At 30.8% G+C, this 27,247-nt stretch overlaps 1 protein-coding gene across 2 annotated transcripts in view; it reads left to right on the top strand.

Moving 5' to 3' along the window:
* Positions 1 to 27,247, top strand: part of SK (small conductance calcium-activated potassium channel) — a 1,328,561-nt gene that overhangs the window by 466,688 nt on the left and 834,626 nt on the right. Inside the window, exons 3-4 of one of the 2 annotated variants that reach the window (XM_081734013.1) lie at positions 4,113 to 4,214; positions 14,900 to 15,001. The exons of the other annotated variant lie outside the window; for it this stretch is intronic. Of the exons in view, the coding sequence (XP_081590139.1) occupies positions 4,113 to 4,214; positions 14,900 to 15,001 (204 nt within the window). The remainder of the gene's footprint in view (positions 1 to 4,112; positions 4,215 to 14,899; positions 15,002 to 27,247) is intronic. 2 annotated transcript variants of the gene reach the window in all.

Below are 27,247 nucleotides of genomic sequence, written 5' to 3'. Positions count from 1 at the left end.
TGTTTGTTGAGCAAAGCATATACCATTTCGAAAAAAGAACACTTTTACCCATACTTGCTTTTTAATTGCCTCTTCTAAATAACTAAATTATGAAAAGCTGGTCTTGACAGCTTGTTTCTAAACAAAGTAAATGATAAATTATGTTCACAGTAGTTAGCTTTTCTCTCGTATATGCAACAAATTGCACACCCTGCAACTGCTTTTTGTGAGACAGGTATGGAGATGAATACATACCTGTGTGTGTGTGTTTTGAAACCCTGTTATATATATTAAGTTCTAAATTGCTTTTTATACTTTAATATGTTAGTTCAGTGAAAATGAAAACCTGCCATATTGATGTGTGAAGTAATATTTTTCATCTAAATAACATAACTAATACTTTAAAAATTTGTATTTTACAAATATCGTATGTTGAATAAATAAAACAATAAAAGACAACACAATGTAGGAGTTTCGTCGGTTGGTGTACGCGCCTTTGGTGTGGGAGACCCGGGTTCGATTACCGCCCTGAGCTCGTGTGGTTTGAAATCCACGTCTCATATAACCTCGTGGTTGAACGGGACGTTAAACTCAAAATCAACTCTACAATATTTTCGTTCATCATATTGCTAAGAGCATCAGTAGAGGTCTTGAAATTTGAACTCGATTTTTCGTTTAGTAATCAGTGCTTGTTCTGATTACTAAGTGCAAGTTCTAATCTATTACAAGATAAATAGAACAGCAGTACATCACTATGATCAAAGTAAAAAGTTGGTTCACATTATCAACGAAGATTTAGAAAACGTATTAAAAGTTATTTAAATGTCATTAAGAGGGCAAATTTTAAATATTTGACCAATCAGTATACAGTTTCTTGTCATACTGCATTTCCAATTTGTGAACAGAAAATAGTTCGTTAAAGAAATAATAAGTGTGTCTTGAAATTTGAACACGAGCTCAGAAACTACTTAATAATTCGATGTGATCGTTGTCCGATATCAGACTTGTAGAATATGTATTTATGAAGGAGGAAATTTCAAAGAAAGAATTTATATAAACAAAAGAGATACAAATATTTTAAGTTTCTAAAAGAATCATGTATTATCAACAAGAACAGTAGGAGAAAGCTGTATGTGCTCTTAATGTACTTTATACTCCTACCAGAGTTACAAACTTAATTTTTAGGAATATGTGGTTCAATTTGATAGAAAGGAGCTTTTTAAGATCTTTACTTAAAAAATTCAAATATTGCTAAATAGCTTCCTGGGCAAATGCAAAACTGAGAGTGAGTCTGGTATCTAACACAAGAAAATGAATGGCAAATTAACTTATTAGATTTAAGGGAATTAAAGATTATCGTAATTTTGCAAGCGATAAAATGGGCAAAGTAAATAATTATTGTTAACATTTAAATAATATATAAGAACAAGTCGACTGGAACTTGAAAAATCATTGTTTTCCTTCTGAATTGAGGATGAATAATATTGGAAGCTTATTTCGGAGATAAATAATGTTTCTTACATTATCAGTGATTTTTTTTGTACATTGTACGCGAATTACGTTTACACATATAAAAATAAATACTACGGGAAAATGTAGTGTGATCTTACCCACTCTTAAAAATTTATAATAAAAGACGTAATTTTGACAATATAAATTAACTTCAGTATAAAAATTAAAAGAAAAGGTAATAGAAATGTATCATCTGAAGACATTTCAATGAGTTATATAAAGGCAGGTCAAAGCGTTTACCTTTATTTGTATATATATATATATATCTTCTTATGTAGAGAATGAGAGAGTTGCAGAAAGCCTATATACTGTTTTGGTTCCACGAAAATATAAACTTTTTCGCCATCAAAGATATATATATATATATATATATATATATATATATATATATAATATGGCTTTTGTGAAGACGCTTGAACTGATATACTAAGTAGCAGACGTATAAACATAAATATGACAAAAACTAAGCATATCAATATTCATATCTTGCGTTCTAATAAGGAACAACTGTTTCATATTGTGTATAAAATACATTTGCCAGATTTATTATTTTATTCCTTTCGATAAAGTTATCGACTAACACTTATAAAACTTAATTGACATTACCCAGACCACTGTCAATTATTTTATTCAGGATGTTATTTCCACTAAACTCTTTAATTTTGCTCCATTTCATTAGGATCCAAATTTCAATTTTTTGCTCAATTTATTTTTCATTTATTTGTAGTTTATCGAACTCTTATCATCGTAGTTATAAATTCTGGTATTAAACACAGTAACAATAACAATCGAATAATATTCTATCACCTTATTCTGTTATTTTGTTCTATCACCTTTCGGGAGCAAATTAAATCAATATATTTATGCATAAACTTCGAGCGTATCATTTTACTAACATGTTGAAGCTATTTCAGTAAATAAATATTCATTCCACATTACAATAAAAGTGCAACTAATGTCATGCGAACGTATCTGATTGTTAAATCTGTATAGTGAATAGGTGGTTAATCTTTGATCACAGTAAAGGCACATTTAAAAATTACAACTTTGCTTCTATGTGAAGAAAATAGATATACAAAATAGAAGAACTATCCTCCACTTAGAATTCAAAATTCTTGAATATTAGTAAATTACAAAATGAAATAAAAATGCCGTATAGTATCATGATTAGAACAAAAAGTTGATTTTTATATATTTTTTTCTATCCTAGGCTATTTGTGACTGCTCTCATTGTCTAATGATTTTATTTGTTATATTTTAACATTATATTTTTATAATATTCTAATAATTAGAGAAAAACTTATTTAACAATTCTAAATGGATTTGAATCTGCCATTTTAGATACCCCAGTCCTTTTATCTAATCATAGTTTTTTTATGTTGTTTTGACATTCTTCTTCTTTGTTTAAAGAGAGTTCCTGTTGTTTTATATGTATATTGATTTCCTTTATAAAATCTTCGAACTTGCAAAAATATTAAATAACTTGAAAAATGTAAACAGTACTCAACTTTACATGTTAAATTGCGATTTCGTTTGTATACTACGAAGAAAATCAGAAGTGCAGCACAATAAAGTAGACAAACTCTAAAAGATAACTATATTACAGTTAAAAGAATTGGATAATAACTCAAGTTAAATGAAAAACTGTCTGGATTGAAAAGATTAGAAAATATCATTATGGAAAACAGCCAAATAAGGCCAATGTAAATTCACTATGCCTGTTGTGATGTAATCGCAGTAACTCAACATTGTGCATTGAGGTGCAGTGCATTGTGAACTATTAACTTCGTTTGCGAATAACAGAAAAGAAATATCACTTATTGATCATATAAACAACACATTTGTTTTAGAAGGGTAACTTTATGTTATTGTGTTAAAAATATAGATTTGCCATAACTAATATATCCATTGAAAAGCAGCTGTATATTCATTCCTTGTTGGGTTTAAATGTTAGGACTAACTCATATTGCATAGTTCGCTTCATAATATGATATTTTCATATTAATATACTAAATCAGATAAATACAATTAGTTGTTTTTAAGACTTACTGTATATAGAATACTTTAATTTGCCACTTTTACCAGAAAACTCAGACATGTATAATAAAACACATTCATATACCGAAGACATAAATAACAGCGAGAGGCATATCAAAATCAACTCGTTGTAATATTATCTATTTATTATAGTTAAATATTTCAGATTAACTTATACATGCAGTGTCCCATTTTCCACTCAACTTTTCAAATTGCGTTTATTTACCGTAAGTATGCGCATATTAATGAAAACTTTCTTGCTTTGTTGCTGGACTGGAATTCTATAAAGCAAGTTTCAAAATACAGTGTTATAAACGTCATCAGTTTCGTTTTTTTATTTGCTTTCTTTTATAAAAGGGACATTTAATTTAGTTTAACTAGTTATTCCAGGAACTCTCTGCAAACATAGTGGCAGAATAAAGGAAATTTACCTAGAAAACCCTTACGTAGAGTAGAGGAACAAACGATGGACTTTTGCAAAGGATGCATGATTGTTATTGTACCCCATTTGTACAAATCCTTTGAGACAAGGAATTTATTTCTTGTCATAATACATCACTAACAGTTAATCTATTGGTTGACAGGCAATGCTTCAGCGACCGGAAACTTTGAACCAGAGTAGAAGATCCTCAGTGCGACGCTCTTTAACAGATGGGACAAGTGATTCTGGCAGCCCGACGAAAACGGTGGGACATTTTGTTAATGCAGTTAATTTTTTTCGATCACGTAGATTTTATGATGATTTGAAAGTTTGATGCACCACACATACTTAGATCTAAAATTTGCTCTTTGAACATCAAGAAATTAGATTGCAAGTCCCTTCTTCATATATTTCAATTCCGAGTTATTTCAGTTTACTAATATGCAGCTTTCAACATAGTTTCGTTGTTTTTATTTTCGTGAGTGATTCGTAAAATTCTAGTTTTCATATATCTTTACATATGTTCATTAAGCATTAAAGCTGTCGAAATGGGCATTTATATTAACATTATTTCATGTTGAAAAACTAGCTCCTTTGTATCTTGATATTCACATAGAAATGTCACTGTTTTAGATTTCTTAAACAGTTCGGTGTAACTTTCACAGTACGGATAAAATTAATTCACTCAAGACATTTGGGATATTCATATCTGGAAGCGGATGTTGTTAGCAAGAATGCACTAGTGTGCCCAGTATCAATAACGTTAAAACAAATAATCAAACTTGAGTGCAGTTTGTCTGAATTAAACATCTCTCTTTGAATGTTAAGTATCGTTCTCATATTGGATTATTCGGTGCAAAGTTATTGATAAATGAACACATACACCAGTGATAACAATTGTACTCCATTTCCTTGGAGTAAAGAATGAAACATTGATGGAACAAAAATAATTTTTTTATTAAGAAATTTGTAAATCTTATTCGAACTATTCTCCTCTAGCTTATCCATTAAAGTTCTCTCTGGAATATAGTTTCGATGATTACCTTAAAAGTCAAATTAATTCAAATGTCAGCCATTTCTGTGTGTAGCTCAAAACACCACCAGTTGCACTACAAGCGTTGCATCATTAACCAAGACGTCTTATGAACATATGGAAAGATAAATGAAAACAAAATAAAATTGAAATCCATCACATTTCCCAATTTGCTTATTACCTTTGCAGTTGTAGCAACCCATATTATTATACACTATCGTAGCAAAACCCACACATACTTTATTTAAACGTCACGTTAGCTATATGCTCACGCACACTTTCCAAAAATAGTTCGTGATTATTCAGTGAATATAGTAGTTACTAGCAGATGCAGCAGTTATTAAAACATGAACACCGAAGATGAATACGCAAGCCTACAAATCCTTTTGCCAGTATTTTTGTAGTGAATGTATAGCTTCAGGTACAGTTTCTTTTTAATATATGATACTAATATCACCTTCTCTAAACGAAACCTGTTCTAACATCGTTGTATCACTTGGAAACACGATGTCAAAACAAGTTATTATTCAGTTTTTAGTGGCGAGCATATATTAATAACCATTGCACTTTTAGTATCTGCTTTCATTAGGCATTTTTCGGCATGCGTTACACCTATTATGCGCATATAAAGGTAAAGCTATTATATCTTTCAGGACAATATATATAACCCAATAGTTTGATGAGTATTCTTCTTTTGTCTTGTAAACTGTAAGAATATCAGAAATTCAAAATCGTTTCAAGAGGTTGTGAATCTCATACAGCTGGATTATAAGGTTATCCAATTTAAGTACGCGTTGATCAATATACACGTATAATCTTCATTTGAACTGTAAAATAAACGAACCTACGAGATTTTCAAGTTAAGGTCTGATTTATTGTAGTAATGTGGTTTAAACAAAGTGAATCGAAACTGCATGTATGTTCCATATTACGCAGCTCAGAGGGATTTGTTCATCTGCAACCACTACTTATATTTCATCATAACTAATCGTAAGTATGGATAGATAATGGAAGTGGTTAAATTGTGTTTCAAGTCACTTCAAATCTGAAGTTTCTGTTCTATTAGAACAGAATATTGAGTTGTAAATTTTACTTTGATAGTTTTTATGTAGCAGTGAAATATGTTCCATATTTCGCATACTATTTATTTACCACTTTTCGTACTTTAAAGAACCTTGATAAAGTTAGTGAAATTAATTTCAGAATGAGTATTTTATTGTGTGATATTAATTTCATTTTAAAAGAATAACAGTTTCTATATGATTTATTTATTAATTCGATTTTAATATTTGTTTGCGATATGAATGATTTAAGTGTAATTTCTAGCTGTGACGTAAATAATCACGGACTACAATATCTGTCAAGGAACAAGGTAAAGTAAATAGAGTCTATTATCCTAAACAAATCATTTTCTTACTGTTATTACACGTGCATTGAATATGCGTCTTATTAAAGTGATCGTTGTAATGATTATTCCAGCATATGAATGAACATCTTTGGGATTGACTAATATCCAGAACAAAGTTTATCTTTGAGCATTGTTTGTAATTTCTTTGTATGTGTGTTTTTTATAGCCTGACATTTTAATACAGTTCTAAAAATGTTTCCAATGCAACAAACAAGTTCAAATTATCTCGAACTTTTTTCAGCATGTATCAATTTCGCTGTTTTTTGTTTACTTATTACTTATACTGGTAGACAAACATTTAACAGTTCTAAGAGTTATTGTTCTATCTTAATTGTTGTTGAGGTTTTGGAGTTCCTGTATTAGTATGTTTGTCATAGATGTATAAGACATGCCATAAAGTATTCATAATCCAGTAACTCAATTTACGTAGCAACAGTTAAAATAGAATAATGACGGATTATTAAATTTTACTTAACAACGGAGATTTGAAAATAATCAGTATTTCCATTTAAAACTTCAGAATTATATTTGTGTATGGTGTTGTACATATATTGTGAATTTAAATGTATGAATGCTTAAAGAAGGAATAATATAATTGTTTGATTGTGTATACCTTTACATGCGTATGTGGTTATGTTGGTTGTTCATGTATGTATGTGTGAGTATTTGTGCGAGTGTATGAATGTGGTTGTTGGGTATTTGTATTTATGTTTGTACTTAACGTTGTTCTAGCTAGTGTTGCTATGATGTGATTTAGTGCTTTCTTCAGCACGGTGTGAATGAATATTTTAGCGTTGAAATAAAAACTGTTCCTCATGCTAGTAAGTAATACTTGCATTATTAAAATACAAAACTAAGATATGATAATTATGATACATATATCATTAAACAATAACTAGTAGCTGAACCTGAACGTATGCGAAAAACGTACTGTTTCTTAATAAAATATAGTTCTTCTTTTGCTACGTCTTAAGTGTTTTCGCATATTAATACAAATTCTTATTTATTCTTTGCTTTATCTATTATTATTATTATAGTAGGCATCAAAAATTTAATATGTAACCTAACTTTTGTTTAGGAAATTGATATTAAAATATATTCTACCGAAACCTATTGAAACATTATTTATTGTTTCAAAAACCATAGCCAATGTATGCAACATAAATATTTCTTCCATTTATATGCTTTCCTATTCATAGCTAAAAATAGTTTCATTTTAATAACTTCTTTCATTTTTAACAATAATTTTCTCTTTCATACGTTAGCTTAGAATTTTCATTATTTGTTCTACTCTTGTGAAGAGCCTATTGCAAATAAATTACTTTGCATGCTAGATGTTTTTACTTTTAAGGTATTCTTATTATTGAAAATGCACTCCCAATAGCAATACAAGCCTAAAAAGTTAAGAAATATGCGAAATTCTCTTGCTAGTTATTTGCGAGCAGAATGAGTTCTTAATCTGGACCTTTTAAAAATGCCTTTTCCATCAATAAACTGATTATTCAGTAATGTTGCCATATGAAATGTCCATCTCATTATCAGTTTAGTTTCATTCTCAGTGCATGACGGAAAAGAGACATTACCATTTAGAAGTTAAAACTGGATGAATGATGCTTACTTCATTTGCACCACGTTAACACCTCCTTTAGATGGAAGCAATTCTCTAATGATTTTTTAAAACGCTCTATCATTTTAATGGTAAATTTCTCAATCCAATATTTTTCAGTTGCTAGAAAGTGCTTGATCATTAAAAAGTGTCACTTAGGAAATGATTTTTTCTAAACTCAATATTAATATACTAAAAATTAATAAAGTATCCTTCACCCACATTTAAAGTCTAAACTTAAATAATACTCTACGTGTCTGTGTTCCTTAAAGAAATTTAGAGCGAAAATAATTTGATAAGATAACAATAATACAATACATGTGGAATTCATTCTTTAAATTCAGAGATAAAATCTGTGAAGTTATTGAAACATGTATCAAATTACTGAAAACATGGTTTCAATAGAACTCAAAGCATAATCTCGCTAAAATTTGTATTCTTCAGTTCAATTAAAGTTCCTTCCAATATCTAATAATATGGGATCCAGAGTTTCCCATACATCACATAAGAATACCTTGTTCCCTACATCATGTAGATAACATGCTTCCAAGAAATTTGGTTAATTCAAGGTAATAAGCCTATGAAATACTTCTAACGGATTTATATACCGGATCTTACGTTAAACCTATGTAATCATACGTTGTATTTTGTTTCTTACACCTCAGAAGAATCACGAATAAACTTGTCTGATTGACAAGGAAACAAGCTCAGTTTTTCACTTGCTTGCTGGTCATTTAATTATCATCAATATTCTTCTATGTTCGTTACCAACTATTTGGGTTTAGGAAATTATTTTGTGAATTCATTCAGCTTCATTCTAATTTGAGAAATTTTCTGCTTGGACAATATGTACAGATTTTAAGCAATATTTATTTCAAAAATGCCGACAACGAAACAGCATTGAATATTTCATACAATCCCTGAGTTCTATCTAAAATAAGAGTTCATTGAATAGAATAATTGGAATGCCAGTTTATCTTGTCGCTGTAATTTAATTACTGAATAGGACACAAAATGACTTAAAAACAAAAGAAACCTTATAATCCACACTGTTTTTCAGGTAAAAATATTTGGAAAGTATCTGTACTATCATATTTTGGGACATTTTATCCTGAATTCCGGCTTGTATTGCTAGAAATCATACATGTATTGTCAGTAGTATGTAAAATAGTTTTTGAAAGAACAAATAATGGCGTAGAAACTACATTTAAAAATATTTATTGAAACAAATTGTTTCGTTTAAAGTATGTCTGAAAATGCTTGCTTCAGATAATGTTTTAATCATATGTATAGATAAAATAAAATTCGTTTCCCTCTTTGGTTTGTTTAGCAATATTTTTATTATTTTTTGTTTCTTATTTTTCTGACTAATGATATTTCTTCATTGTTAACGTTTAATATAGTATGACATTTGTCTCGTTTTCGTTTCTTATATATAGAATACTGCCGTATTCTTTAACAAGTACTTACTGTCAGTAGTAATTTGTTCTCTGTATTAATACCTAAAGGTAACTGGCTTAGTCTCAGGTTTTTCCACAATTTATATCACCCAACACACGCACACAAAAAAGGAAAAAGATAACGGAGTTAGTTAGCATTCTTACTTGGAATCAGTAGGTCCCAAATTATAATTTCGTAGTTGGCTATCCTGTTCTTTCTCAATGAATTTTCTTGAGTTTTCCTATACGAATGTTGAATAAATATTTTAATAATTCGTTAATATAACCAATAAATTATGTGCAATGATCAAAATTATTTTAAGTTTAAATCAAATTTAAAATGTTTAATTTTATTATTATTATTGTTTTTAAAGTAACTAATTTTTTTACTCTTTAGGAGCCATTTGTAAATTTCAGTAGGTTGGAAATTATTCAATGTTTGAGATTGTTTTCTTGTAGTTTCTCCTTCGAAGTCGTCGGAATACTAACATTTTTACAACTTTACTAAAAAGTTGTAAAAATGTTAGATTTCTCTTGTTTTTATGAGACATTGAAAAGAGAAAACAACTAAGCCTCAAAACTCTCCAAACGATCGTAATACGTGTATTTATTGGTGCATTTTCATATATTTTAACACTTCAAACATGTAAGTGTACCTATAATATTAAATAAATAAAGATTTATACCAATTTGAAATAGTTTAATCGAAAGTATTAATTATCTGCATGTTAACCTATAAAGAAAATTTTAATAAAATATTTTATAACTCAATTCGAAACGAAAAAATGATCCTAATCAAACTATAATCATCTACTGTTAAGGGAAACAAGAGTAGCACGGGAACAATAATCCAAATATGATCAATTAGGGAAATGTTACTTACAAAACTTAGTTTTTCGTTCGTTACTTAGTAAATTATAAATTTATAGAAACAAAAGCTGAAACCATAATGTAATTTCTACGCCACGTATGGAAATATAAGTATAGCTCTGTGCTTTTCGGATTATATTAAATTTATAATATTAGTGTTCTCCACAGCACAGACCAAATAAGGTTTAAAAATAGGTCTAAATTACTAATGATCTTATGATTAGACATTCAGTCTCCAAATTTGCACTTGTATTGATCATAGATATAACACATTTTTAAAATATGCAATACATCCAATGAAATAACATTCCTTTGGCAAATATAGGTTTTAGAATGGTTTGTTTCCTGTCAAAATCTAAACCTGAAAGCCGCTCGATAAGTTCACTTATTTCGAAAAAATATGTAGCTAAAGAAATTCTCAGCAAGTAATTATCTTTTACAAATGTATTCTTTATATATTTTCTATTGCTTTCCTGATTTCTTGCAATGCACCTACCCAGCGAATATTAATGCAATTACGCAGACATGGCAAATGACTCGTAACAGCATCGCGGAAACATCGTTGAACTCTGAAGTGTGTAAGAGTTCATTAAAGTTATACTAGAAATTTGGAAATGCGGTTAAGACTATGAAATAATTGATATGTGAGATGATATTAATTCCCCTTCACAGCTGACAATTGCTCGTTCAAATTCAGACTCCGTGAGAGAGTCTACAGGATGTATGCAACGGCTAATCGCGGCGACTTCGGAGAGCTGCAAGTGATGAGTCCTTGCCTGTGGTGCTAAAACGTTTCGAGAACTGCGCGGTAATGTAAGTTTTATTGCCAACAAGATGAGCGCCTCAGCATTTTTACAAGAACGTAAAAGTATATCTTGATGACAATGTACTAGGTTACTGGATAGGAAGCATGGGTCCGATCGAGATCTCTCTTCGCTCTTTGTGTACGTGTGTGTTTATATTGCTCCACGCAATTCGAATTTATTACGTATATGAGTAATTGCTAGTCATGACGGAGGATTAGTATCATACGTCCCCATTGTCTCTGAGCCTTGCTACAATCTTAAATTTCTAGTACCTTTTTTAAGAAATCTCTAGGCATTTCAAAGTTTAATATTATTTTGTCTTGTTAGTATGAATTACACACCATTGGTCGCTTGAGTCTAGCTCCGTATTACCTGTTGTCACCTGTTAAACAAATATCATACAACCTTCCTACCATATGTTGTCTTCCAGTTTGGAATAATTTTTTGCCATCTTTTAAAGTGTGTATATATTTTTGAAGCACTCGTTTTACTTATAATTTATTTCTTTTGCGCTTAGTCGGTGGTGTGTTAAGTCATTCATTTCGAAGTTATATTCATCTAATAATATCTCTAATATTTTGGAGACACCCATCATTTAAACAAAACATTTTTCTATTATTTTTTATTGGGATTTGTGTTTCAATGCAGAAAGTAGCGTATCAACCTTACATCTTCATTTTTGAAATACTTGTTATATAGCACTTACATTACATCCAATTTTTAAGTAAAAATATTGAAATTTGATTGGATACTCCTAGTTGTTGATTATACTATACTATACTTTACTGTGCTGTGTAGGATAAGTTATTTAAAAGTTTGAATGTTGAGTATGAATGAGTGGATGAGCGATTGTTGAAACATGATGGAGTAACTAAGAACTTGTCTATTTTTGTATATTGTATCTCTCTCCAATATTTTGTATTTATATATTTAATTTTAAAGAATAGTACTTAAGTCAAAATACAATCTAGATCTATTTGTCTAATGTCTCTTACCATATGCTTTGCACTTCTTTCTTCTGTTTAATAATTGGTTATGAAAATCAAATTGATATCTTTGCTTATTTACATTGCTTGTGTGTTTAACTGTTTCACTATGTGTGTCTATATTCTAATTCTTAAATATCTTTCTCCGTCTTTCTCTCTTTGTCTTGTCTTGATTCTAAACTAATTTGTTCATTTTTATTTTCACTTTTTGTCTGTATTTTCTTATTTCAGCCTGAAATTTGTCATGTACAAAAATTAAAACATGTTTCATTTACAAATGTAAATGGCAAAACGAAATTCGGATAGACTACGTAAATTACAGTGAGCGTCCACTTCCTTACAAAATACATTACAGTTTTCAAAATTAAGATTATTAGTACTTTAAAAGAAGAAAACTTTTGTCTAGAAAAAATTATGCAGTTACAAGATTAGCTTCGGTTATGAAAATTCAGTTTGACTTATCTGGTTTTTCCTTCAGTAAATACCGTACAAGGTAGTTGAAACAATCACACATCATATATAACTTATCTACAGTTATAGATGTGTATGTCTTCATTTTATTACTGAGTGCTTTTCAATGTTAATAAAATCTCTTACGTGTGAGAGTATATTAATAATAAAGTAAATATGAACTTCCATATACACATCTGCAAAAAAATCTAAATGTACTACCTGTATATGTTATAATGTTTTGTAACTGTTTTATTGATTTAATTATCACTTTTATATTTCTTTAGTGCACATTTTTCGTATTCTTCTTGGTAATCTTTCCTTCAGTGTTGCTACTGTAATCCGTGTTATGGTTGTTCGGCTGTGTTTTAACCCTCCAATTCATAAAGTGTAAAATGTTGCATATTATACCGTGCATCCAGTATGTATAAATGCAGTTACTGTATTGTATATTTTATGCCAATTTTATGTTCGTTCATCTACATAAAATATCAGATCTGCTGTATATGAACGTAGCGATTAACAAGTAAACTACAAATATATTTATTAATAGCTTAATATTAAAGTATTACTTAAGATAGTGCATAAAACATAAGATTCGATAAGCAATTTGTTATCGTCCCTTAGTTCATCCATCTACGTAAGTGTTCCGTTACTATAGTGTCGGCAAAGCGTTAAAGGCAACTTAGAAAATGTAAGAAAATTGTTGCTCAACAGATTTCGAATGTTCTAAATTAATTGAATAGTTAATAACTTCTTTTGTATAATTTCCCTTGTGATATTAACTCCCTTAGAATTCTATCTTACGTGTTTCTAAAAATTCTTTAAAAACTTAATATTTCTGAACCATATATTAGAGTTGTAAGTAAATAATTATTTATCTTCGTAGGAGCAGATACATACAAAGGTCCTTAATGTTCATAGAAGGCAAGTCCAGATTAAACCAGAAGCTTCATGTTGCTAAACATTTCAACGAGAAAATATCAGAAACATAGAAGTATGGGTTCCAATAATCCATACTTCCATGTTTGACAATGTAATCTGAATCTATAAAGTACTAAATAAGGCAGTAATGATAGATAATTTTGTAATACCAATGTGTTTAACAATCTCTCCTCATTATAATTACAACTTTAAATCTAAAACGTGTGTTAAAATGCACCACAAATGAAATTTCAAATAATTGAGATCAGATGATTGAAAATACTGAAATCAATCATGTTTGTCTTATAACACTATTCACTATTCGTATGCATTATTCTATTTTTCTAAGAGAAATCAAATTATCTTATACTTTCTTCAATGATTTCTAAATAAATATTTTGGACAATTCTATTCCATGTATCTTTTTAAGTTAAACTTTTGAAAAATTTATATCAAAACTCAAGATAGATTACATTAATTGGATTTACAAGGTGCGGAAGAGCAAACAAAATTCCATCATCAGGAATAAACTGATTTATCTTGCAATTCAAACTTGCAGCTCATTTTGTTCACAACAGGAGTAATTGTCTTCGTAGAAACTTACAACGTAGATTTCTGTGTGTACTACTGTTAACAACAACCTTTCGAACAATTTATTCAATTCTTCTTCATTTAAAGTGAATTTATGTAGTATGTTTTGGGAATTTAAATTTTTAACTTATTTAAAATGTGTTTCCTTCAAGGAAATAATAGCAGTATGATTTCCATACTCAACTCCATACCATGACTTTAGTTAAATTATTACTTTCTATTTAGTTTTAGTTTAAGCCGTGTAATTCGCTGCTAAATCTTTTCAAGTTATTAATACAACTTTCTTGTATGTATCTTAACTTCCATAGAAATCGAATACATTTTCAATTGTTAATTGAGAATGTGTGGAAAAACAATAAACAAAAATAAATAAGTCTTTTGGTTATTGAGCCCTATGCTTCTCCTTGATTTAGAATTATCCACCGCGACTATTCGCTTTGTAGATTAATTCAGTGAGTTAATTCAAAGTATTATTCTTTATTGATAGTTAATTTACTTCATTACTCTTCATTAAATAGTAGTCAATATAGTATCATTTACTGAATGTTAATCTGTAACAATTATAGCATATGTTGAATATGAAAAGATCTGATGTTTTATGTCTTTGAATGTGCATATTTATTACTTTACCCAGTTACCCTTGTTCGGTATAAATGTAGCTACATGGACCCAAATGTGTATGTCTCCTCTTATCTGAAGTATATTCTTGTGTGTTTTCTGTTATAAATCTTCTTGTTGGTGATAAAGAAAAAAATAATAAAACAAGAAAACATTAAAAAAGCATTTTATCCATATACTTTGTTCCCCCCACTAACAAATCCATCTGTTGGTTGACAGGGAATACTTCTGCGTCCCGAAACTCTGACCCAGGCTAGGAGATCTCGATTTCGAAGAGCCTTCACGGATGCAACCAGTGAGACTGTCAGCCATGTGAAAACGGTGGGGCATTTTGCTCATATGCAGTTCTACTTGTAAATACGTAGTTTTTCGAGAAAATTATATTTTTTTGAGAAAAGAATCAGTAATGAGCACTAGACGTATACTTAGATAGTTTGTTCATTGAAGCAACGCTAGAGACAGAAACTCTCCCACTATCTTTAATTTTAAATATTATTTATTTTCATTTTATCTTTTTAAGTTATATTTATTTTGTTTCTATTTGTTTTTCGGTGCTTCAAAAACTTATTTCCTTGTCGATAGGAATTTGCCATGCAGCTTGCTTACAGGTTTCCGGTATTTCCTTTCTAATCGTTTACTGTTACTCGTAGTACGTATACACCATGCGGAAGAATTAATATATGATAATCGTATATGTGTAACTTAGCCGTGAATAACTTTGAAATAGTTGTAATATTATTATTTGTTAATAGTTCTTTATACAAAGTTATTTTATCAATTAGTATTATACGTATCATTAAATCAGTTCATACAATAAATAAAGCATAACATATGGAGAAAACAATCTAAGTGTAAATTCAGAAATGAATAGTAAGCAAACGTAGAGTTCTTTCCAATAGCAACTCTGGACCGCCAATCTAATTTGTATTAGTAATCTACGAAGTGTTAATATAGATATCAGAATCTAATTAAAAAGATAAACTAAAAAGAATTAATTTTGAATATCTTACGTGTTGAATATAAAATAATGTTTACCTGTTCAGTCAGAAAGTAATCTTTCGCTGCATTATATATGTTTTTTTTTTGTTAAAATAACATGTAAATGGTTATCTCCGATCTTACTATTTCTTCAACTTGCATAAGTGCATCATGATTGCTATTAGTCTATACTGCGTAAACGTGAAATATTAATATGCCATTAAATTATTTTTTTAAGTTCACAATATCAGATTATAAAGAATATTCTTTGCATGGAATTATTTAATCTCATTAACTTAATGCATTTACAAAGAAAGTAATAGCTCTATTATTGTACATAGGTTTATAGAAAATTAGTAGTTACTTGTCCTATAATTAAAGGTCTAAATAAGTAAAATTGCGTTCTTTTTATCTGAAGTAACTCTACTTTTGAAACTAAGACACATAATAGTTTCATACTAGATTGCTCTGCATAAAACTGAAAGAAGAAAATATAATTATGTTGTTAACATTATACCGCATTTGCTAATATTAGGTAGGAAATAATTTTATAACTTTGCTGTCTTCAAGATAATCTAACACGTTGATTACAGTGCTTTACAATTCAGAAAATAAGAAACAACAATTTTGTATCTATATGATTAATATATAGAGTATTAGGTTAGTTTGTGCAAACTTATTGATCAAAATTAGTGTGCATTTTAAAACTTTTTATATAGATGTATCACGCTAATAGTCTTTTAAATAAGCTTATCATATAATGTTCATTCAGTGATTTTAAATAAAGCACCTATTATTTCAAGTACACTAGATTACTTCAAATATCCAATAATATGTAAGTATGCGATACGAAGCGGAAGAATACGATTACTTTTTTAATTTTTGGAATTAAAATATCTTACTTTCGTTAATATTTAAATACCATTACTTACAAATATTTATTAAATATTTATATTTAATTTCGACATTATTATTCTCTTTTAATACTTAGTTCATTATATTTCCTTATTTTGCTCTTTCTTCTTCCAGCAAGCTGCACGATTTTGCAGTTCATTTGGTTTTGTTTATGAAATAAATTCACTACCGCTAATAATTCTTAAAGCACCACGGCATGATTAGAAGAGACGAAACGCACTATATATTATTTTTAATGTTTTGTCAAAGGAGTTTTGGTGGGAGGAACAAGATGATAAATATATTCATAAATATATTTGTTATACCTTTCCTTTCAAATCTTTTCCTTTTACGTATATTTTACCTTGTTAAATTATCTCTTAGTAACTGTCTTTCAAACAAAATCTATAAGAACCTACAATATAAAGAAAACTTGCGAGTCAGCATTCCAAATAGAAAACTTAACATTGCTTTTTCACATTACATTTCTAGTTCAGAAACAAGAAGTTTGAGTTATCCGAAATTTCAAAAACTTGGAAAACTATAATATTTGAAACATACATAATACGAGATTGATCTAATATGCAAAATCAGAATAAAAAAGTTATGGTTAATCTTCTAAAACGTGACTTTCCCTTATACAATACGATGAAATTACAATAATCTATTATTTACTGGCTCCGTATAAATGCTTTTAATGTTGCTTATTCTCGGAAAATAATGTAAAGATATAGTTATTAACATTAAATCTAATTCCTCAGTAATAAATATATAAACAAATTTCCCAATTGAAAAATATTAAAGTTTACAAATGCATACCAGACGTAATTATATTAAATTTGGAAGTTGTCCTTATAACTTATTACACAAAGTGATTGTAATAGTCTGAACTTATGTTCGACTTTTGCAACTGGTATCAGTACATAATATATTTTTAAACTATTACGACCAACTAAATATATACATAAAATAACATACGCACATACGAAACTGTTGAAACAATATTTACGGTTTCTTTTATAACGAACTTCCATCTCCGCATTAGTGCACCTGCCTTCGATACGATTGTTTTTATTTACTAAGAATATAAACCCTTGTTTAAAGTCCTGGTTCTGATCTTTTTTTCAATAGTAAGTACATTACTACATAACCTCAGGGTTGAGAGAGAATGGAGAAGCATGGTTAAGATGTTTCTTTATTAATGACAAAGTAAGTTACCAAAGGTTTTCAATTTTTTCTATTAGATCTTAAACGTTTTAAACTGTAACATCTAATGCAAAAATGATACAGTATAATCATAGTTAGTTGCAACATATGTTCGCATTGTAATTACAAAATTTTATTAACTAAATGAGTTAATAAATTCACAGATTTTTCAAAGTTCAGAAGATTCGAAGTTCACTGCAAATTACGTCATCCTCAGTAGACTGTCAAATGTTTGGATCTCTTACGAAATAAATATTTTGAATCCATTTTAATAACATTTAACAGACGGTGAAATTTCAAATTATTTTTAGATTATTTGAATTAAAGGCTACGAAAAATATAATGATCAAGTGATAGTTTTATTTGCAAAATTAATGTATACTATTTTCTTACCTTCATTCATTGACAACAAGAGTTTTAAAAATTGTAATGACATTTTAAGCTAAGTATTTGTCATAAATTAATTGTGTTACAAATTACGATCTGATTTGGTTCTGATCTACTGTGAAGATCACAGTAATAGAATTGCAATCTGTGGTTTATATGTTTTTTGCAAGGTTAAGCACAAAACTTCTAGTGAACATTCCAACATATGTCTAACTACGTTGAACAATACAAAAAAGATATGTCAATTTGTGTAAATAATTGAAACCTTAAACCAAAGAAATAGCAGTACGAGTTATGTTTGCTAAGTTCTTTTCTTAATGCACTTTATCACATTTACGCATCTTTTCCTAAAAACAACAAAACGTATGTTTACCGTCCTTTCGTTTCGAGCAAAAAATATGCTCCATTTCCCATGAATAGCGCGTTATAATTACAGGGTTTCCTCTAAGTACATGTTTTCCGGAAAAGGGAACTAGGTGGTTGATATTTTCTTTCAAAAAATGTTTATATTCTTTTCTTGATAATGACATATAGTTAAGTATATTTTTCATTTTTTAAATTTCCCAAAGGAAATTAACTCATTTCCTTATTGATATTGTAACGTTCATTCTTGTAAAAATTAAAGGCACTGTTACTTTCGATTCAACTGGTCTTGATAGTTGGGAGTATTGCATCAGTGAGTGAATACGTGCAACTGCATTCTACCGGGAAAATATCTAATGTAAAAACTGAACATTGAATGAACATCAAGTTTCTTGTGAATAAACCAGCCACAGAAACATTTCAAATGTAAACCGAGGCTTGTGGAGATGCAACTTTGTCTCGGAAACGTGTTTTAATGACAAACGGTTTTCATAGGGAAGGGACAGTGTGGAAGACGATGAATATTCTGGGGGCCAAGGTAAGCGATTACAGAACAAAACATTGCCAAAGTTCGTGAGGTGATCCGGGGTGACTGAAGATTAAGTGTTCGTGCAGTGGCGGAGTTAGCTAACTTGAGCAGGGAAGCTGTTCGATGCATTTTAACTCAGGAATTACACATGAGGAAGATCTGTGCGAAGGTTGTTCCAAACGTTCTGACCGATGATCAAAAATAGTGTCGTAAAGACATGTGTGGAATGCTCGAACGCATTAGAAACCATCCAAATTTGTTTAAATCTATTCTAACTTCTGATGAACCATGGATTTTTACCTATGATCTTGAAAGTAAGCATCAGTTGGTGCAAAAGAAATGTCAGGGATCCCCAAGACCGAGAAAAGCGCGCATATCAAAATCAAAATTCAAGGCAATGTTGATTGTCTTCTTCGACATTAAGGAAATTCTAATGATTGAGTGGGTTCCCAGTGGTCAGACTTACTCAGCACTACTAAATTGAAGTAGAGAAAATACTTCGTGTAAAAATAAGGATAAAAAGGCCACTACTGGTTGTTGTACGAGGACAATGCAACTGTTTACAAAGCCTTATCTGTCAAGCAGTTTCTGACCAGCAAAAATATTACTGTGACAGAACATCCACTTTATTCACCAGATCTAGCTCCCTGAGATACTTTTAATTCCTAAAATTAAATGTTAAATGAAGGGAACTCACTTTATTTTAGGTAAAGATGTTAAATCGAAAAAGGATAATATCCTGAACGGCCTTCCAGAAACCTTGTTCCAGGGATGTTACCAGGAATGGTAGCACCAAATGCGGTGTGTGAATGCTAAATGGGACTAGTTTGAATGTGATATCACAGAGAACTCATTCTATAAATACACTGATTTATTGGAGTAGTCTCGTTTTTTGTTACACCCCGTATTAAATGAGATCAACTAAACTCGTTAACGTTACAATTTAGAAAAATACATGGTCATCCTTATGGCTTTTACTTCGGTGGTATGCCGCAGCATATTACATTTTATTGTTTCAGATTTCTAGACTGGAACTCGCCCTTAATGTTTTAAGTGTTTCACGTTCTTGAGCTGATCGAAAATCGCATCAGGTTATCTCGGATACTTCAAGTGCTGATAATATATTCACGAGGTCAGAAAATATTCCCAAGTTTTTGCTTTCAAACAATACACAGTGAAATGTTCCATAGATATTTTGTGCGACGTTATCATGCAATATGTATTAAGTTTAGTTATATAGCTATGCATTCACTTTCAGTTATATAGCTATGCATTAACTTCAGCTATGTATATTTCTTTGTTATTACAAACTACACTCAGAACATCTATTATAATTGTAATGCTATTGATAAGAGAACAAGGAGAGATCTTTTTGCTATTGACAACACAAAACGATGTGCTCCTAGTAAAAAGACATCCTTTATTATAAACCAAATTTTCATTTACTTTTCTGATAGGTAATTTCAACTTTAAAAAAAATCAAATATGTACGTGGAGAGAATGTTAAAATTATTGAAATGTAATTTAGCAAAGTAGGAAAGGTTTGTTTTTAATATCCTGGAGGATGCATTTATTCAATTTAATTTTAGATAGAACTTTACATTTACGAAGTTAATATGCCTATTATTCTTCTTAGAAAGAACCCTTTCTTTGTAATAATTATCCATTTCAAGGTTTGTGTTATCCATAAAATTATTATTGTTGTTATAATCATTGCCTTGAAATTATATTTTCGAAACAAAAAAAAACGTTTGCTATTATTTCGAGAAATGAAATTACTAATTAACACATTTTATGTGAAGTATAGTGTAATAATGTGTCTGTTGCTGAGACAGTTTCTTTTAGCTGTACTGTATTAAATCAAGTACTATTAAGAATAGGAGATCTTGTAAGTATTATTAAACGTTTCCGTGACTTAATTAGAGAAAATTCCTTTTCTTAAAACAAAGAAAAAAAAGGAAAATACATTATTTTGTCTTCTCATTTACTTTTTTAGCGTATGAAATATAGCTGAAGTTTCAATATCAATGAAAACAGAAATACAAGCTCCTTGTAGTTATAAACAAATTGCACATTATAAAACAAGTTGTTTTATTATGATTTATTTTTACAAAATATAAGCTATACAGCTTTTTACCTTAATAAAAATTCTATATGTATCTAATTATTCTCCAAGATGAAAGAAACTTTCAGAGATATTTAATAAGAGCAAAATAGAGAAAATGTATATTAGGCAAATATTATGAGAGTAAAATGATTCTCTTTTTAATATAACAGGAAGTAATCAAAGGAAAAAGCTCCTTCCACGTAAAAATTATTTTTACGAGGAAGAAAAAAAAAAACAGTTCTACCTTCTATTCATAATAGGATTAATTAATTCCTAATGTCATTTCAAAACTTGAATAACAATTTGCAGTTCTTTTTATTTCATTAGTAAATGCCTTATCAACATGTTTTTTCATCGTCTGTTACGTGCTGAAATTGAATGTAAGATGCCAGGGATATACTAGTAACGGATATCGACGAAGCAATTCAAAGAAAATACATTATTCAAATAAAATGTTGACTTCGTTAAAATAATTACCATAAAAAATCGTAAATGAAATACGATAACAGGATAACGGAAACATGTGTATAAAATAGGTGTATGTGCGTATGTTTCTTTTTTTATGAATGAGATTCATTATTTACTAAACCAGAACCATAACTAAACAATTAAACTTTTAAACAAATTAATGTATTTTAACAATCTTACTAAAGTTACTAAATGCCACCTTATGTACTTGTTTCTTTTATATCCAAAATGATTACAAAACGCACGTATATAAAACCTATTTCTTGCACTTAGCTTTTGCAGAACAATCTCTTGTTTTCGTCGAGTAATGGACTCGTGTGTTTCATAAATAATCGTGAAATACATAATACATCCCTAAACCTAGAGCATACTCCCTTCCCAAATAAAACCTTCAACAATTTTAATAAAATACATAAATTAATTATGAGCATTTAATAGTTGAAATTATAATTTTACATTTATAAAATGTTTAATTTCAATATTGAACTTACGAAATAAACGATTTTGTATCTTTATAAAATCTGTGTTACATCCCTTAGTTTGAAACTCATCTTGTGAAGTAATTATCTATTGTTCCAATGGAATACCATGAAAATTTATCCTTTCTACCCATGGGGTTATTTGCATTAACATTTGTGTGTCGTTATCCAGACTACAGCACAGCAGCACATGAGCATGGCACATATGCACAAAAAAGACAGCTTTGTTGAACGCATGCACTGTGTTGTTCAGGGCACTACTAGATGTTAGAAAAATATCATTGCACCAGAATATAAACAAAACAAGCACACACACATATGTATATCACCTGTTTTTCACGATATTTTGTCCATTATCGGCTTAAGCGGCATATTAAACTACATGTGGCTTCCCGTTGCACTTGAAACTGCAAAACATAAACGTTTTATCAAAGGCTTGTTGCATATTTAAATTGCAGACAATTGCATTGTGCATAGTTTCATTAAAAGGTAAGTGCTGTTGCTTCGTTAATTGCTAATATTTATTACTTTCCGTGCTATATATGTTTATACTATATGAATATTGTAATTACTGTGTATGGCAATATTATTTTTTCTGATACTTTTTTTTGGGTTCCAAGCAAATACTTTGCCTATATTTGGCGAGATATACTAATGTTTGCTGGAACCAATAAAGTGAGTCCCAATATCAACAGTAGATTGTTAGTTTAGGTGGAAATACTTGACAAACCAAAGTATTGATACATCATTGATAATGGAGCAATGAGGTAAGATGCGGGATATTGTTCGACGTAAATTCTCATAAAATATGAGATAACGTAATGAATATATCGAAGAATTATTTTCTAGTAATCTTAGATATATTTACAAATATTTTAACAACTTGTATGCTTACGTACAACAGAAGTTCCTGAAGGATACACTGTAGAAGTATGCGATGTACGCCTGCCATGTAATATTTGTTTACCTCATGGGGAGGGCCCACACTTGATTATTGGACATTTCAAAATATTTTTGTAGTGTTTTAAACCCTAGTTGATATTGTATTATGAATGTATTCAGGATATATACTATATAACTAATACTTTACTGAGAATAATGGTATAAGAATATTTAGTTTCATATATAGAGCCGTATAAGGAGAGAAGGAAGAATATTTTTCTTCCCAGTTGTTCCGTTAAGGAAAGCTGGCGTCTGATAATTGGATATAACATGTCATACGTTGACAACATTGTTTTCGAAGACTGTAACAATAGGGGCAGCATGTCTACCGACAAACATAATGTTTAAAAGTCATGATTTCATAATCAGAATAATATGAAAAGATGACTTGTAACGTATGATATTCAGATAACAGAAGTACAGTCATAGTACTTGAACTGTTTGACGCAAGATTCAACGTTCGACTACCACCAACATCACGATCAGTGATCTTGGTTGTCTAAAAATAGTGTCAAAGAGTAACGCAGTGCTTAGTGAAACACCTTTGTCTTCGTTTTGTTTACATCACGGACAGCTTTCTGCTGTTGACCGACTTTTCTTAGCCACAAAATACATTATGGTAGTACAATACAAATCTGGACCTCTGAAATTATTTTATCTTACGACTTAATGAAATATTTGTTATCATCATTGTACGATGCCCTTAGGAAGGAGAAAAAACAGTTAAACATTTTCCGCCTTTAGAGAAATCTGCGCTTCGCTAGGAAAACCAAATTTCAAAACTTTGTGATTGTCGTTACATAACGTATAATACAGCACTTTCATCTATGGAAGTAAGAATGAAATTTTGTTATTTACGAAATACTATCTGTTTGTCTTAGACATATGTACAAGGTGTGATCAAAAAGTACAGTGAATGTAGTTGCACAGAGTCATCTATCAATGTTATAACTATTTGAAGTAGTAAACCTGGTAGCCTAAACTTTTGGTACAATTAGTACCGAATTTGAATGAGTTCTGACATGTTAATTGGCTTCCAGAGGCAAAAGAGTGATGATGTGTTAAGAGTATCTGTCGCTTACCAACATTAAGTTTTGTTCTAAGCTGAAAAAAATGCCAAAGAAGCTCACGAAATGTCAAAATCAGTGTATGGCGATAAAGCGGTGGCATTGAAGACCCCTTACAAGCGGTATGAGCGATTCAAAAGCGGCAAGGAGTCGGTTGAAAACGAGAAAGAAAAAACGTGCAAAAAAAAAGTGGCACAAATGATTTGTTCAAACAGACGAATAACAATTCGAGAACCTTTCGAAGAACTAAACATCTCGCATGGATCCGTAAGAAACATTTTAACCACCGATTAAATGGGTAAATTGCTTCCTTCTGCACCACGTAAACGCACCTTGCCGCACCTTATTTTGATCTGTGAGTTTTTTGCCGGAGAAAGTGTTCCTATCTGTCCATATCCTCCGTACTCATCATATTTAGCACCATGGGACTTCTGGCTTTTCTCAGAAATTATAACCATGCTTAAAGGAAAACGTTTTGACAGCATTCCTGACATTGAGAGGGCCATGACAGAGCAGCTGAACGCCTTTCCAAACGAAGCCTTCCAGAAATGCTTCCAGTCATGGATTCAACGTTGGGATAAGTGCATTGGTAACCAAGGACAGTACTTTGAAGGAGATTAAATAAAATTCCATGTAAGCTTATTACTTTGTTTTTAATAAAATTATTCGCCATATTTTTTGATCACAGCTCGTAGATACATCTTATACTTATAGTCTTGTTTAAAAACCTGGCCTTCTTAAAAAGTTCTGTACTCTTAGCCAGTCGGAATTAAGTCAAACAAATGTGGATTTTCTTTAAGCAATTGGGATCTTTACTTAGACCTAAAATGTTAGAACTTCCTACTTATGGTTGCCAGATCATGCACGGAGAAAAATGCATAATCCAGTCGGCATGTAAATGCTGTTTTTACCAGGTTACACGAGTCACTACATTAAGTAATGTTGTTTCATCAGTAGTACGATCTACACCACCGTCCAGCGAAAATTTTGTATCGTGGGACCACCATTTCAAATCTAGAATTAACGCCATACCCATTCCGACGGTGGTAACTTAGGTATATAATGTTGTTGCTACCTTCCTACGAGTGTCCCCTCTTGGTTCTTTCTAAATCTGTTACTCCCTACCTTACGAGAGTAATATTTTTTAACACGAAATCAATCATGTGAATAAAATTATCCAATCACAGCGAGTCTAGTTCGACGCCGAACTCCAGACTTGGCATGGTGTTCCCACCTGTTGTACTTTTATACATGAAATTACACTACTTAAGGAGCGCACCCGCATAAATACGATGTATCCACACGGAAATCCTAGTCCTTTTTTTTCCCAGTGTGGTCTTGGGTGGCCAAGTTCTCTAGAACAACGTTGTACATCTTCATCAGATTGAATTCGTGTGCCAGGTAGGAGGGTCTCTGTCAGGCTTTCTGTTGATTCCGTAACTGTGAAGTAAAAAATAATTAATTTCTAATCGTATTTGTAATAAACAAGATTGATTAATTCCTACATACGATACATATAACGATACTGACTACTAGCGTTAATTCCCATTCTAGACTTGAAACATCTAGAAACGTTACATTGATATTTCTCTGTAAACTTGTATTTGTAGGACAACAGTTTGTAGTGGTGACCCGTGAGGGAATTCGGACCAGCAAAAATTTAGAATTGTATTCGTTTAGCTTTAATGTTCTTTCTGCCTTTAGGTTGTAACGATAAAATGGTATTTTTTTTCTTATGAGTTCCTTCACAAGCGGCCAGTGATACCGTCAGCATTAGTACAATAATGTAATTCCACGTCACACATTTTATTCAACATAGTGTGACCACTTCAGACGTACGTAATTCCAGAAACCAGTCTCATTACATAATTTCAAATTGTACGAAATCGAGAAACAGGAGTAGCGTCTTTTTTTTCTGGCACGCATGCGACTTATTTTAGAACAATTCGCATTCGCAAAATCCACAAATTTGATTTTCTGTCTACAACGTAATTGTGTGGTAAAATTAAGTGAGTGTGTTCTGAGTATTCTTTCGACCGAATTACCTATTGTAGCTTGTGATGCAACTAAACCAATAGAGAACGAATCAATAGCAAGAATTTACCAACCAAAACTCCCTCTTTATACCGCTTGTCTGTTCGTCCAGGAGACAAAACTATGTCTGTCCTACACGATAGATCGCCTTCAGTTTCAACCAGGATGTAGAAGGTTAAAAGTTGCAAGTCGAGGTTAGGATTTGGATTTTTAATCTTTCGGCATCTATGGCTATTTAGCCTGTCACGTGTGAGGGATGACGTCCCTCGGCGAGCACACTATCCGGGGAAAGAAAAGGGGAAAAGGATTGGGGAGGAAAACAAGCGGCCTGGGAGCTATAAGTTAGGTAGCACACCGGCATTTCCCTAGTATGAATGAGGAAAATCCAGGAAAACCGCATTTAGAATGCCTGGCTTGAAAAAAGCTTTTTACACTTTTTCGACCGTTTGCCCCCCACTTGGGAATCGAACCCGGGACCGCTCGCATCGAAGGGTAGAGCGGTAACGACTACGCTACGCGAGACCACACAGACCGAGTTTGTTGATGGAGATGATCAATCCACCCGTAGTAGTAGAAATAAACCATTGTCGGTTTAACGTTGGTAACTATAGAGCGAAAACGATAATAGATAGCGAGAAACTGTTTCCAAAAATCAATTAACTATCCCAAGAATATGTTTCATCTCCGTCTTAGCTCTATACTAAAACCGGAGTGATAGAATTCACTACAACACCAGGTTTCAGTATTGATCTATCTGTATATAGCGAAAACGGTAAGAGATAGCGAGAAGCTGTTTTCTCAAATACTCAATTAAGCGTTATAAGAATAGGCACTCTTTTAACTCTCTATTCAAACAGGAAATGGCATAAATCAGCCACTTCGGTTTCAACGTTGATCGCTATAGAGTACCCTCTCTAATCTCTCTACTACAGCAGGAAGTGGTAAAAATCTACCACTTTAAATTTCAGTATTAATTGAGAAAATATCACCATGCCATAGCAACCAAACTTCTTTACATGCTGTACACGTAGCATTTTGATCTTTTTTCAAAAGATATGAAAACCTAAAATATAAGTGAATTGGAATGAATCAATAACTTCCATACGAAATTTG

This window comes from Thermobia domestica, chromosome 12, assembly GCF_964235325.1.
Source record: "Thermobia domestica chromosome 12, izTheDome1.hap1.1, whole genome shotgun sequence".
NCBI classification, from domain to species: domain Eukaryota; kingdom Metazoa; phylum Arthropoda; class Insecta; order Zygentoma; family Lepismatidae; genus Thermobia; species Thermobia domestica.
The sequence above is the reverse complement of the archived record's forward strand: the minus strand, read 5'-3'. Positions and strand labels throughout refer to the sequence as shown.